The 15,494-nt window shown below is 46.6% G+C and overlaps 1 protein-coding gene across 1 annotated transcript in view; it reads left to right on the forward strand.

The window, feature by feature from the left end:
* SNX18 (sorting nexin 18) overlaps nt 1-14,717 on the forward strand; it is a 31,341-nt gene extending 16,624 nt beyond the window's left edge. The window contains exon 2 of the mRNA XM_075541036.1: nt 11,936-14,717. Within this exon, the coding sequence (XP_075397151.1) occupies nt 11,936-12,189 (254 nt within the window). The 3' untranslated portion in view covers nt 12,190-14,717. The remainder of the gene's footprint in view (nt 1-11,935) is intronic.
* The last annotated feature ends 777 nt before the right edge of the window (nt 14,718-15,494 follow it).

The raw sequence follows: 15,494 nt of genomic DNA on the forward strand, positions 1-15,494 counted from the left end.
GTGTGGCTTCTTTTTGTTTCCTCGAACGAAGAGGACATGAAAGCACGGTGATTTGGCGATGTAGAAGAGGTGAAGGAAAAAAACGAGGCAGGTGTTGTCAGCCATGCACTCAGATTTTTGAAAATGTTTTCAAGAATGCAATCGCAGATTTGACGAATGTATTAAGTGTAATGAAGAGTATTTTGGAGGTGATAAGGCTGTTATGTAAAAAATTTAAATACATAGCTTTGAAAAAAATTGTTTTGGGGGATGAACCCCATTGTATATTTTTGGAATAAATATATTCCAGTAATGAATAGGATGGTTTACCAAATAAGTCACATGGAATATAATCATGTACTTTTCTTCCTTTTCTTTATGCAACAAAGTGACCTCATGAATATATATACAGAGTGAATAAAAGCTGTCACAAACAGATGTTTTACATTCAAGTGCATGTGTTCACTCAGATTAAGTGCCCTCTGCCAATAGAAATTTGGAGATTACTAGCTACACAAGCTAATTAGACCATATCAAGGATTTTTACCTAGCACAGATTTCAATATTTGCATTTTACAAAGCAAACTAAGCACCTTAAATAATTGGCTTTTCTTTAAACTCTTTAAACAATTGGGTTTCCTGAATTCTTGAAATAATTGGTTAAAAAAATTTTTTTTAATCCTCCATCATTGAACGACCAGATTTTTCTTTCCATTTTGCATTTTATTTTTGTCTTTCTTATGCCTTCCTCCCTCCCTCCTTTTAAAATCTGGCTTAAAGGTTTCGCTCTGTTGTGTATTACTCTCATGAATTGCAAGTGAGCTTTGCATAATTGTTGCCTTCTGCTAGCTCTTGACGTTAGGGACCTTACCCCGTCTCAAACAGCTCTCACTAGCCTGAGTTCAAGAGAAACCTTTCCATTCAGCAGACGTGACTACACGGTGGAGACCGGGGGCTCGCTTACTCTTAGTGTAACTTGAGCCCAGAATAGAATGTCCAGACTCCGGAGGCCATTTCTGTGTTGGTTACCCCGAGCCAGGGCAGACTTCCAGAGGGGCTTGGCTGCTCCGAGCTGGAGTTCACCCCGTGCCGTCATTCGGGGAATGAACCGGCTTGGGCAGTTGGGTAGACCTGGGGTCACATCTGCTGCACACCTTTCTAAAGGAATTTAGCTCTTCTAGGCTTCAGCTTCAGATGGGGGTGGTGGGGCTGTTTCAAGAGGAGAACATGAGCGGGAAGTCGCACAGAGCAGGTGCTCAGGTGGGGGGGTATTCCGTTGCGTGCAGGGACGGCCTTCCTCTCTCCAAGCAGGTAGTTGTTGGCTTTGTTTCCGAGAAGTTTTAGGAATACTGAAGAAGTAGACATTGGAGCCTAGAAGGGAGAGGGTAACCAGAGTTGATGGAGCCGCCTGGGAGGGAGGGAAGGGCAGCCGGAGGAGGTTTAGAGGGAGCAGCAGGGGAGGGGAGGTGTGGATGCCAGCGGTGGGAGGATAAGAAGGAAATAGGCCACACTGACCAAGTTAGCATTCTCTGTCAACATTTTACATGTCAGAGGGAATGAGGGAAAATAGGCCAGGCCCAGTCTGGCTTCTCCTCTGCTTGTCTCTTGGTCTGTCCCTCACGCCAAGGCTTCCATTTTGTGGCGGAAGGGACCCAGGAAAATAGCACATGTTTTTGGCATCAGCATGATTTCAAAATTAAATAAGCCTGGTCTCTTTCTCCCTCCTCTCTCTGTAAGGATCCAAATGTAGCCTTTGGATCCCTGTTGCTTAGTGACTGGGCCTTTTGTATATTTGGTCTTGGGAGGGACACACACACTGAGAATAAGAGATTTGGTTGCGGAAAGGAAGGCAAAGTTGAGGTGCAGAAGCGGGCCTGGGTGGAGCAGGGAGCCTTTTGTGGAGCCAGCAGAGAAGAGCAGGGCATGCAGAGTGGGGGTGGGGCAGGAGCAACAACTTCTTACATGGAATGTCCCACTCACCCCGGTTATAATTTCAGAGGCAGTCAAGTAGATGAGACTTGTTTTCTTTCCCCTCTTCTTAGTGAATCAGAAGTTGCCCGGAAAATTGTTTCTGCTTGCAAAACAGAAGCAGAATAAACTTAGGTCGCAGAGTTTTGCGTGTGCAGTTGCATTTGCTGGTGCTGAGTTGAGCTTTCAGTGGGTTCTGCATGACGAGATGACAGCAAAGCTTTCCTGCTCGCATTTTCAAAGAAAAGACCCAGACTTGTCCCCAAGCAGTTTTTCACTGACGGAGTCATTGACTGCCATGCCGTGTCAGCAATGTGAAGCCCTGGAAAATGGTGCTAGCTTCCTGAATCATAATTTATCAAATGAGTAGGTTTGAGCTTGAGCCCTTTCTGGTCATCATGCTCATGAACCTGGCCAGATGATCAGAGTTGCTTTGTTACAAATCATTGGGTATTCATTACAGACAAAATAGCGCGCCCTATAAAATGCATTCATTCCCACATTGCCCTCCAGAGGCACGATAAACAAGGATGGCCTTCTCTCCTGCTCGGGCTCCCTCCTGCCTGAGCCTGGGGAAGCTCAGCAAGATGGCAGAGACTGCCTGGAGAGAGAGAGGTGGCAGTGCCTGCAGGACTTCCGTTCTGGGGAGAGCGCTTTGTTGCTGGGCAATTGCAGTAAATCTGACAAGAACCCAGCTAGGATGTTTGCACAGACAGGGTCAGCTCAGCGCGACTCGAAGCGGAACTCTGCTCCGATTTCCCTGTGACCCAGCGCACGTGGGAAAGGAAGGGCCAGTCCGTCAGGGGAGTGCGGTAGGGTGATTCCCCAGAGGGTTTGAAACCATCTCCGGGATCAGGAGACCATCACAGAATGGAAAAGACCCAAAGCTGGCAGGCAGGTGGGAATGGCCTTGGCGGGCCCAAAGTTTCATGTCCAGAAAACAGTTATACTAAGACCTCTTGTCACCTTTCAACTTTGGGGGGAAACAAACAAACAGCTGGGAACCAATTCTGCTCTGACAGCTTGGACTCTGGAGAGGCCGGCCCTCCCCCGCAGAGCTGGAGGGAGAGGAAACTCTTTGGGAATCAGGTCATTGGTCTTGAGTGAACTTTCTGTCCCATGGAGAAATTCTAATAATTTGTCCAAAGCAATTCAAGATTTAAGTGCTCAACTAACCATGTCTTTTGTGTCTTGTTATGAGGAGCAGATCTCCACTCTCCGACCTCCTTTCCGGAGGCCCATCAGCCCAGGGGAGCCTCAGTTACCTTGGGGGGGGGGGTCGCTTGCTCATCCCTCATCCACAGTGTAAGAATGGGGTTTGGAAATCCGTAGAGGCCACCCTGTTAAGGCTCTATTACCTTCTGCAAGTCATATTTTCTTCTGAACGTGAAGTGTTAATATTTTTTTGGCTATTGTTATCCCCCCCCCCCGGGTATACACCATTCTTTAATGTCTACTCTTGATTTCACCTCAGAATTTAATACTTGTCTACATTTTTCCCCATGTAATGGGAATATAGCTTTAATGTACCATATGTAACTGTAATGTACCATATGTTATTCCAGATGCCCCCTTTGAGCTGACATGAGATGTTTGGCGAGGGGAAGGCAGGGAGCGTGGAGGCAGTCCCTCAAAGGCCGAGGGACCACCTGATGGTGCTGTGGATCTTGCGCCTGGCTTTGCTCTAAGAACGAGTTCAAAGTATGAGTGGGCGGATCTGCAAATACTGCAGCCACCTCTTACATAAGGGCCTCTTCTGGGGGGAGGGGAGAGTCCTCAACCCACCCCCCACGGGTACCGAGAGGCAACAGTCTTTGAGCCTGAGAAACAGTTCCGTGCTCACCTCCTACTCTGTTTGGCCTTGTCTTCCTGGTTTTCCATTTCCTTGTCTCTGGAAGGCAGCGTGGTAATAGGAGGTTTATGAGGCCAGGGGGCTGGCAGTTGGCAGATTCCTAAATTGTCTACTTAAGAAGCAGTGCTCTTGAGAACGTCGGCCCGTTGTTGTATGGATTCCACGTTTAAACCATGTGGTCCTGTTGTTGCTCGGTGCCTGAGCCATGTTTGTAGCTTTTATTTACACTCCCCTGGGGTTGGGCCCCAAACCACACAAGGCAGCGGAGAGAATGCTTTCCGGACGCTGTCACGCTGTGCCCCGCCCGTCAGGCAGCTGGAGGATGAGGAGGATGAGAGCGGCTCTCTGCAGACTGGCGGAAGCAGCGACAAGGAACAAAGATGCCTAAGAGCAGCACCTGCTGGGCACTGCTTCAACCCTGCCCTGGGAGTTCTCCTGCCCACCTCCCACTCCTTGGATGCCAGACCACTCTTCCTGATGTCTTCCCCATTTTACAATAGGAAACGTGTGTGCAGGCAAACCTCTGCGAGGGGGGCGGGGAGAAAGAACGACTCACCTGCTGGGAAAACCGCCATTTGCAACAAAGCTCAGCCTCTAGCTCTGGCATCACTGCCGCCTCCTTACCTTACCTGTAAGCCAGGCTCGGGATGCGCGGCTGTGGGGAGCAGCGCATGTTCCCACCTTGGCCTGGGACGAGTCAGAGTTGGGTAGAGGGAGGGCGGAAGCCCAGAAAGAGCCCGCGTCTCACTCTCCAAGGTGTTGGGACCCACTGGCCTTTGGTGCAGCCGCGTAACAGCTGTTTAAGAGATGCCTCACTCTCTGCTGACTTCCACTCAACAAGTCAGGGTTGTTACCTTGGGTAATTAGCTCAATGGATGGATGGTTTCATTTGATCTTTTTAAGACAGGAAGCACATTACTGCCCTTACTCTTTGTTATGATGTACATAGGAAAAACTACCTGGAGTGTTGTAAGTGGATTTCAAAAATAAGGGACTTTCTTGCTAAAGGAAGTATAGATATATTTAAACATGGCAAAACCATACTTTACGATAGATAGTGTACTTGTGGTTGGATGTAGGATGAAGTTTCTTTGAAGATGATGAAGGGCCGTCATCCTGAACTTCGATAGCTAGCTGTGTGTTCTTCTTACAGAGGGGGTTGGGGATGGGTTACTTAGCCTGGTGTCTCTTCAATTCAGAGATATTCATGAACTCTTAGAATTAAAAAAATATATATTGTTGTCACCTTTTTTATTAGCTGTTTTTTCATCTTGAAATTGGATTTGGGAAAATTAGTTTAGCTACTTATCAGTTAAAGGAAATTTTTCTTTTTTTTCTCTACATGAATGAGTATATTTTTGTAGAGAAATACCATTCTATGAGAATTTGTACATTTGCAGCATGCTAGGTAATGGCCTCATATACTAATTTGTATTATTTCTTCTGTATTCCAGCATGTACCAGAGTTAAAAAAAATTGCTCCTATGGGGCCTAGTATTCACGCACAGGATTATTGCAAACAAAGTGTGTTCAAACACATCTCTACAATCAGTGGAGTGGGGCTGCAAATAAATTCGCTCAGTCATAGAGCAGTCCAGTCAAAACCGTGAGGGGATCGACTGAGGCAGTTACGATCAAAACAGAGGTCAGCTCAGAAAAATGATGGTGATGTTCCCCCTTCTTTTTTTTATTCCAAGGGGATAAAATTTCCCAAAGGACACAGGACAATCAAGGGGACTTACTGTGAAAGAGAGTGAAGAAAATTAAGGACTGAATAGGTCAGGAAACGGCAAGGAAAGTTGTTCTGGGGATTTTTTCAGTTAAGACAAGGCACCTGTTGGTTTTTCTGGGGTGGTCAGGGCCATCTTCCCATAATTCCATTGGAAAAACTTTAACTAACACACACACACACACACACACACACACAGCCACCTACCTACCCATCCACCCCCCCCACCCCCCCACCACCCCTACCCCACACATACTTATGGTACTAATCTTGCTCCTGCAGACTTATTTGAGTTCTTTGAAGGTGCCCAAACTGCCATTGAGACTTGTTGTAAATTGAAGAGTGCAGAATTTAGGGGAGGGCTGGAGATGGAGACATTGCCTTCAGAAGCATATACACCTAGTTGGAGGAGGCACTGAGAAACAATATCCTCCCATTGATTTCCCCCCCCCCCCATTTTGTTTTAAACCATTTAGTTGTCACTTCACATGTCGTAGGACTCAGTAATTAAATCTATCGAGAACAGTGGTACAACCAGGACCACTGAAATCTTTGTTTAATGAAGGTTGCTCTTATTTTGCAGCAGTACTTTTCCACCTCCCGTCACACATGCTGACAACTAAGGAAACAATTTGAGTCCCTTCAATGTGAGCCACTGTCTCTATATTTTTCCCCGAGACATAGCTTCTCCCGCAGTTTCTGGCAATCCTGATATGTCATGCTGATTTGGAGAGATTAAGTGAGTGAAACTAAATTTCCAGGAGGAATTGGCTTCTGGGTACTTGCATATTTGTTTTGGCCTTACTGGTTTGTTCTCTCTTTCTCTCGTCCTGGTATACCCGAACAAAGAGAGGCAAAGACCATTTACTGAGAAGGGGGATGGCACACTGACATTTTCAGTAGTAGTGGTAATTTGATCATCTTTCAATAAGATCTAAATGGACCAAACATACACACAAAGAAATAAAGACGATTTCCCCCAAGCACCCATAAAGAAGTTTCTGCTTAGATTTTCAACATATGTGCTGCTTTTTAAATAGGCTTTTATGTGCTTGGGACACCCTCATCATGTGACAGATAGGAGAGTCAGATGTCTTTTGAAAACTTAGGGCCTTATACAGGCATGATTAGGGAGTTGAAGGAAGTTAACAAGGAAAAGACAGTAGGGAAGGACATAGATATTTCACATACTCACAAACCCTTCTGAGTTATGTTTTTCAATAAAAGCCTAGAACCTTATAAGCAAGGCAAGAAAAGAGACATGGCACAGGTGTCGGAGAGAAGGCATGAATAAGCGTCTGTTCCTAGGGACCCTCAACCACCACCCTCAGAACCCTGTTTTCACCTACACTCACCTGACTTCCCTGTTCACTAAGTATTTGTAGCATTTAATTTGAAGTCAGTCATGGATTCTTAGACCCTTGTGACCTCACTGGGCTTGCTGGGTCAATTGGAGGTTCAAAGAGGTTATCTTAGGTTGTATTTGTTAGAGAAGCAAAACCAGCTGAGCTTTCTGTGTGTGTGTGTGTGTGTGTGTGTGTGTGTGTGTATAAATTTATACCCAGAATAAGGCTCACACAGTTGTAGAAGCAGGTACTTTCAAGTGCATGCAAGTTCCAAGTCTGTGGGTCAGATGTTAGGCGGGATATTTCTCCTGACTTAAGCAACCATGGGCACTGGTGACTACCACAGCAACAGAAAGATGCCCAGTTTGTGGCTGCAGAGGGAATGAATCCAAGGTTGACAGGTAAGATAGCAGGCTGCTAATGACTCCCAGGATAGGCAATTTCAGCAGGCAGCTGGCTCAAGTCCAAAGAACCATAGGTCAGAGGACAAAGGAGATGAAGTTTCAGACGCAGCAAAAAGCCAGCAAGCTTTTCCCACAGCATCCACTTACATTGGATGCAGGCCACACCCACGAGACAGTGTCCTTTCCATTGATTGCATCAGGGCTGTCATCTAATTAAAGGTGTTGCATCCCATCGTATCCCATTATGGAGGTGATTGCATTGTGCTAAGTTACACCATGGGGACTGGGGGGGTGGGCGTGTTACGGTGTCGTAACTGACAAACCACTGAGGTTCCTGGTCCAGCCAGAGACACAAAGCCTTCACAAAAACAGAGGTTGAGTGGCTTCCACTGCATCTTTTGTTTGTATAAAATAGGGCTAAGTGGATCCTGTCACATGGCTCACAGCTATAGTGTCCCTTGGGGGGAGCTCCCACTTCCCGCTTGCACATTCTTGTTCCCTGCTCATCCTAAGCGCAGCCTAGGCCCTCTGTACATTGTCCCTACGACAGACACCCTATGGCGCACCGCAACCAGCCCGCCCCCTGCAGAGACCTGTCATGGGTCCTGTTGACTATGTCACACTGGTGTGTGTATGCATTGTCATGTTTACCAGTTCTTGCCAGGGACCCCCCACATTCTAGGCCCTCAGTGAACGCTTGCCAACCGAATTAAAATTGTGGCTCCACAGTCCAGTCTCTGTAGGGCTTTACAAATGACAGCATTGTGTGTTCTTTATTGAATTCATTCTTGTAGGGGAAATTAGTCTTAAATTCTCCTTGCCTTCTCTCTTATACACACTGGAAAACAACAAACAAACACAATTTTAAAGGTATTAAAATACCAAAAGGTCTTACTGTCTCAGAAAGACCGGGCATGTGTTGCCGTGCCCAGGAGCTTTGAAAATGCGCGATGACGTGATAAATTGAGAACACCGTCGTTCCGTTATAACATTGTCATACACGTGTGCACATCTGTGACGCTGTGCGACAGAGTGCAGTCTCTAGAACTTAATGTGCTTATGCTGTGTGGAGCGTGACAGGCTGCAAATTACTGACATTCCCTCCCCTAATGACTGGAGCAAGGGTGCTTCCAGAATCTGTGTGGGGACTGCTCCACAGACACTTCAGAATAAGGGCAGTCTAGTTTACTCCTGGAAAGCGTTAGTGTACTCTGTCCTCTAGTCTAGGGTCTCCCTGTTTTCGGTTTCCTGTGTTTGAGCGTGCATCTCGTCGTTCTGTATGCACAGTCATCCGCTTGAAGCTGTTTTGCTTTACTTTTACCCTGGGCAGGCTAGGGCGGTGTTTCGTTCTGTTGTAAAGGGGGCTGCTGGGGGTCGGATCGAAGGACGCCGCCACTCCTCGGCCAGTGGAGGCCTGGTGGCGGCTCTGATGTGGAACAGGCTTCCGCTGAGCTTCCAGATGGGGACAGACTCAGCAGACAGGCCTGGCCACGTGCTCCCGAAAACCAGCCAATGAAGTCTCAACAGTTGGGTCTTGGTGTACACAGGGTGGTCCTGAGTCAAGGCTGACTGGAGAGAAAACAACAGTTCCTATGAACACCCCCCAACGAGAAATACTTTCACATAGTTCTCTGTGTTACATCTCTTTCGAGCTCACGTCTTATATTACAGAAATTGATGTGGGAAAGACTGGGAAAGCACAGGGAAGGTGGTGGTGTAGTGGTGGTGGTGGTGGTGGGTGCAGTTGCGTCAGATTGCGATTTCCTGCCTGATCTACCGCTGATCCAAAACGACAAGCCCAGTTTATAGGGACTTCGAGAGCAGGAGGACTTTTCCGAAGGCTTTCCAAGACCCTGAGTTTTCACAAAAGCGGAATGGCTGGGTTGGCGCAGCCGGCCTGTGGGCCAGCGGCCGTGCACTTATTTGCCGGACCACCAGGGCTGCTTCCAAACCTGCTAGCAGGCCCGTGTTGGTGTTTTACCAGGACTGTCAGTGCCAGCAGCGGGAGCAAAGTGCTGCACTTGCGAGCCATGGCTTCTGGGCAGGACTGGCAGGGATCTTCTTGACCTCCGTTAGCTCCAGCCAGTCTTCGCCACGCAGTGGACCTGCGGGGCCTGCACGTGCGCGTGTGTCTCCCGTGCCAAGGCGCTGCTGCCTTTCATCCCCAAGATCTCACCGACAGGAACACAAACAAGTGAGTGTGTGAACGTGCACACTTGGAGAGCTGTATCACACTTGGTGGGAGTGAGTTTTAATTTCTTAGGTCTGTGATCTGTGCAGGAAAACATGGGTTTGCCTTTAGTGGTGAATTCTTGATTATTTGATAGTAGGTATGAAGAAATATGGACATAGGACATCTTCCTGGGTGTGTTTATCTCACCAAAACTGAAACAAAATTCTCAGCTCCCCTAACCTCCTCACAAACAGGCCACCTTTTCTCTCTCAGTCTTGCTGTGCTGCCCTGTGGTGTTCTAGATCTCTCCCCCCACCTCCAACTTCCCCATTGTTCCTGGTGGCTTAATAGGACTGCCAGGTGGAGTCGGGAAAGCTGAGTTCCCGTGCTGACCATGTGAAGGTGAGTAGAGTCCTGGAGGCCTTCACTCATTCCCAGCCTTCAGGACGATCCCGTGTTTCCTATCTGTAAACATTCACAGCCCCTGATTCTGGCGTCATGTGGCACGTACAGGATGGCTTCATGTGGCACGTACAGGGTGACTTCATGGTGGCTTCATGTGGCACATACAGGGAGGCTTCATGTGACATGTACTGGGAGGTTTCATGTGGCATGTACTGGGTGGCTTCATGTGGCACATACAGGGAAGCTTCATGTGGCACGTGCAGGTGGCTTCATGTGGCATGTGCAGGGTGGCTTCATGTGGCACATACAGGGAGGCTTCATGTGGCACGTGCAGGGTGGCCTCATGTGGCACGTGCAGGGTGGCTTCATGTGGCACGTGCAGGGAGGCTTCATGTGGCACGCACATGGGTTGCTCCCTGCCCCCGGCAGACACCTCCTGTGATATTTATTGGGAGTGTGCCCTCTCTGGCTTCGTTCCCAACTAAGGATGTATGCAATTAGGGCAGACTTAAAACTCACGCATCTCTGCAGCCCCAAGAGAAAGTTGTTAGCGGCCAAAAAGTCAGCCCACAACTCTTGATGCAGAGCAAAAGGAAACATTGCCTGATCCTGCATGAGCCCCATGATTGATTGTATGTCCATCAGGCTATATTGGAACCACAGTGGTTTTGCTGGCCCATTTTCCAGGCCTTCTGCCGAGTCTGCCTTTGTCCGGAAGCTCCCCGAAACCCATTCTCCGGATCATAGCTACTTACGTATGAGCCTCCATTGACAGGCAGTGGTTGTTCTGGGAGCTGCATTTGCCTAGAATTGAACCCAGGTGTCCCGTGTAGCTGACTCAAGGGCTCTCATTAAGCCATTACTATCCCCCGAATAAAGAGGAACTGTTTTTTTCTCAAGAGTCTTACACTCACCAGGTGTATATGATCATTCACTTCTTGGTTGTTGAGCACGGTATGGGGAGCATTTCAGTCAGACATTCTCGTGATGAACAAGACATGGGTTTGCCAGCCCTCCCGAGAGTGGCCTCCAGTTGTAGACCAGTAACGCTGCCTAGCACCCTCTAGGACCATGGCATGGCTTGCTCATGTTTTTGGAACTATCACACAATGATCCCTTAGTGAGACTTTATGAGGCAGTGGGTTTGTGGGGAGCTTTCACGTTCTTAAAAGGTGTGTCGCTATTACATTGGAGTTTACTAGGGCGCTTGTGTTCATCTGGGTAGACTAAAGAAACAAATCCAGGGAGACTCGCATGTGTAGCAAAGAACGAGTAATTGTATATTGAGAACCTCCCAGTCCAGTCCCGATCAAATCCGTAAGTCCGATATTAGCCATATCACATGTCCGATGCTAGTCGATAAATTCCTCTTCAGACTCACGCAGCACATGCAGTGATGCCGAAACACTGGTCAGTGGGTACAAGGTCTTGTGGATCCAGTGGCAGTGGAAGCATCTCACCGCTGGCATGGCTTCTGCAGGTTTCTACTTGTCTCCCTCAACTCTGAGTGTCTCCACAGCAGGAAAGGGAAGACAGAGAGACTTGGTCTGGCCTCCAGTGAGCTATATATCTCCATTGCACCTCGAAATGCGGTCATCAAGCTGCAACCTGATTGACCCCTTCCCAAGTTGACAGGAGATTGTGTCACTGCCACAGGGCTTCAAAAACATCTTGGAAAAATTGAATGAAGAAATGACGGAATTTCCAGGAGCCTTCTGAAACTCCCCTAGCATATCTCAATAAACGGGGGCAAACCCTTTAAGAATATGACAAGGTCATTTTCTTGGTGTGTCTTCTTAGGGCAAGTTCTGCTGTGCATAGTGCCTCTACTGAGAGGAGATGGAACTTAGTAGTAAGGGATCGTTTTTGATAAGGTGAAGTGAGAGCAACGAGGTGTTCTCAGGCACTTTGTCAGGTTCCTTCTCTTTAAGAAGCAAGCTAATACCACTTTAAATTCTGAAGGACCCTGAAATAATTTAGGCGAGTATTTATAGTGTCCACGGTCGTGCTTAAGATGCAGCAATGTCATTGCGATGTCTATGCATTTTTAAAATGTCTTCTTTATATTTTTAACTGCAGGGGCTCTTACCAAAGTCAAGGAGAGTCGGCGGCACGTGGAGGAGGGCAAGATGGAGGTCCACAAGGCAGATGGCATTCAGGATCGCTGTAACACCATCTCTTTCGCCACTTTGGCGGAAATTCACCACTTCCATCAAATTCGAGTAAGAGACTTTAAATCACAGATGCAACATTTCTTACAACAACAAATAATATTTTTCCAAAAAGTGACCCAGAAGTTGGAAGAAGCGCTTCACAAATATGATAGCGTTTAATGACTGAACATTGGATTGTGGACTTCTTTCAGTTCAAGGATAATTTCTACGGCAGAATAGAAACTGCTGTCAAAGAGCTATTGCCAATTACCAGTGGTGGTACAAGGATGGTTTTGTGTTCAACTGAAGCCCAGCTGAATATATAATGATGTAGGAAAGAAACAGTTAATACGCTATGTAATAGAAACAGTACCACACATTGTAACTAAATTATACTATGTATGCCTACACTACCATTGTAACTTTTGGAGTAATGATTATACTATTTGCCTTATTGCTTTTTGAACTATGGGCATTTTAGTGCTTACTTGTAGACCTCAAAACCCGCAAAGGGTCTCAAAAACGCCGGCTGGAAAAGCGCCGGCTGCGGATGCCTTTTCCTCTCATCACTTGGGGTTACCTAAATTCAGCCTGATCTCTGTTTACACACTCCAACTAGAGCAGCTATGCGACTTTGTGCCTTTAGACTCTTGGGTTTTTGTTCTTCTTCCCCCTCTTTTTTTCCTTTTAATTGCTTTTTTCTTTTTAAAGTAAGCCACAACTTTTATGGTTGAACGAGTGCGTGGCCAGTGTAGATCATGGCAAATGGATGGCAACCTCATGTTGGCCGGGTGGAGAGGTGGAGCTGGGGGGGGGGGGGCGGAGCCGAGAGGACCAGCTGGCATCAATTTGTACTGCAAGCGTTATCTCCCAAAAGAATTCTGGCCTGGCGAGAGCAGAGGAGGGACTGGATGCTCATCTTTCGATACAAAGTCTTGTCTTTTAGGGAAGGAAAAGGTGCCACTATATTCCCTGAGAAGCTACAGTGGCAAGAGCCCCGTCACTCAAGTGCCCTGCACTCGTGGCATGAAGATTGAAGTAAGCATGTTATATGACACGGAGAAGAGGCGTCTGAGTGGTCAGGGGACACACGGACAGAATCAGTGACAACAGCATTTGGTTTTAGTTTGTAGTGTGTTTTTGTTTGTTTGTTTAGCTCTGAGCTCTTTGACTCTTCAGTGTGTTGATTTTTGTGTGTTTCTTTTCCCAATCATTCAACACTGTTAACTGATAGAGACTCCACTGTGATTCACTTGTTTACTTAATCAAAAACTTTTCAGGGATGTCTGTAAAATTCAGTGTTATACGTGAAGAAAAGTAGTATTGGTTGAGCTAAGGAGGGACCAGAAATAATTTCTACTATTCCAGATACTGAAGGAACGGGAGGGGTGGGGTGGGTGGGGGAATGATTGACTTCTGCTGCATTTTTAAAGAGAAAAGTTATTGATGAACTCCCAGGACACTTGCTCTTAAAAATTAATGAAACTATATTCTTTTATCATTATAAGGGAAATACAAATAGCTAATAAATACCAAAAAGGTTTAAAAGCAGCTTACTTTTAAAAGCACAAAGAGATTCTGACTTGAAATGCCCCATCTCCCTGTTTTTATCCATGGTGAACTAAGTCCTGTGATTTTTGAGCTTGCAGCTGTAGAAGCCCACTGAAAGGTTTGAGTAGGCACCGTTTTTAGGACGTCAGACTTACGGTGCCTCCGCAATCACTTGTTACTTACTGCAACGTGACATAGTCAGTAACGAGGTCAGTTTGAACTGTTGGTGAGCCAGATTGATTAAAGAGAAGGGTCAGTTTGCAGATCGTCAGAAAAAGAACAGGTTCTTGAAATAAGTACGAAACAGCACATTTAATCTCTGAAAGGTAACCTCAGATGGGTTACATTTTCAGCTCAGATTAGCATAATTTTAATAATTTGGCTCGAATTCTAGACTTCCAGTTACTTGGAGCCAGTTTTAATATATGGCTCTGTCTTCACCAGAGAGATGTGGTGCTGTCACCAAATGGCTCGCGGTCCGGAAAAGTTACTTTTATCTTCCCGATAACAGAATAAAGTTCTGTTCTGTAATGCGAGCCCCATGTTTATGGATGCATGTTCATTGTACTGCACAAGTTTGGGGCTGACAGTGCTTGCTTTAAACTTTGAGTCAAATAGGTATAATGCTTTTCAAATGAATTGGAAACCACTTTTGTTTGCCTCTTTATTTTGACAGTGGTTTGATTCACTCCCCCCCCCCCGCCCCACCCCTGAGTAACATCACTAAACTTGTGCAGTGGCTGCAGGGACATAGCTGAGGTCTGTGTGACTGTGACTGTGCTGGAGCCGGGGTGGACACAGCCTGAGTGATCAGAACCCAAGACTGAAGTACAAGCAAGTGCAAGTTCACGCTGCCTCCAGATAAGAATACTTTTGTTCTTGATAACTACGCGACATCAGCATGCCTCTGGTTCATAGAGGGTCTCACTGAGTTCCGTGGGGCGGAACGCAAGAACGACTCGCTCTCATTTCCACCTCAGATCTTCCTTTCTCGAATGTTCTCGGTCCTATTGAAACATTTCGGAATAATAATAATAAAAATAAAGTACTGCAATGTTAATACCCAAGAGAAAAGCCATCATCGTGTGTATGCTGGTCGTGGTGATCAGCGAGGTACAGTTTTTTAATACAAATAAACGATCATGCCCTTCATGCTATTACTTGTGTTTCTTTCATTAATCTGTGCTTCTGCTGTAGGATGTGTGTAGCATGAGGGCGGCCCAATTGGATCTTGTCTGTGCTGTTTTAATTAGCAGTGGCAGGGCGTATATGCTCAACTACAATGCAGGGAGACCGGTTCCTCAAGCCACACACGGTAGCCCCATTACCCTTCCAGGCTGCGGCTTCTGAAGGTGCGGGTTGGACCCGGAATGAGGAAACACATTTGAAAGTGAAGCCTGGAGGCAGTGCACATTGTCCTGACCGAAGCCGCCATTGGCTTTTCACTGGGCCTCTGAGAGGGGAGTCTTGTATTTGTCCCGAACAGAGCAGCAGGTTCTGACATGCCGCTTTGTCCGTTTGCTAAATTTTGCTGGTGTTCTTCGAAGGAAGGATTTGAAGAACCTTGTAGTCCATCCAGTGTGTAAAGTTTTATGTCTGTTTTCACACCGTCTTTCTCTAAGTCCGTGGCTGTAGCCATTCACCTTTGGTTTACATTCTCCTTTCCTCGATCAGACACCATGCCAGCCAGCAGAAATGGTTTGCTTCTTTTCAACGCTGTCTTCGCCCAATTGGATAAGTAAAACAGTGTTATTTATTTATAGACTGCAAATGTTGGATATTGTTTTATTTCTTTCAAACTTATGATTAGTGCAGGCCAACTGGGTTTATCTGTTAAAACATAAAGGAAGGTTGCTTTATTTCTCATCTCCAATGGAATATAATTATTTTTCCCCCTCCATTAGTCAAGAAGGCATTTATTGGAGGGGATTGAA

Source organism: Tenrec ecaudatus, chromosome 2 (assembly GCF_050624435.1).
Source record: "Tenrec ecaudatus isolate mTenEca1 chromosome 2, mTenEca1.hap1, whole genome shotgun sequence".
NCBI lineage: Eukaryota > Metazoa > Chordata > Mammalia > Afrosoricida > Tenrecidae > Tenrec > Tenrec ecaudatus.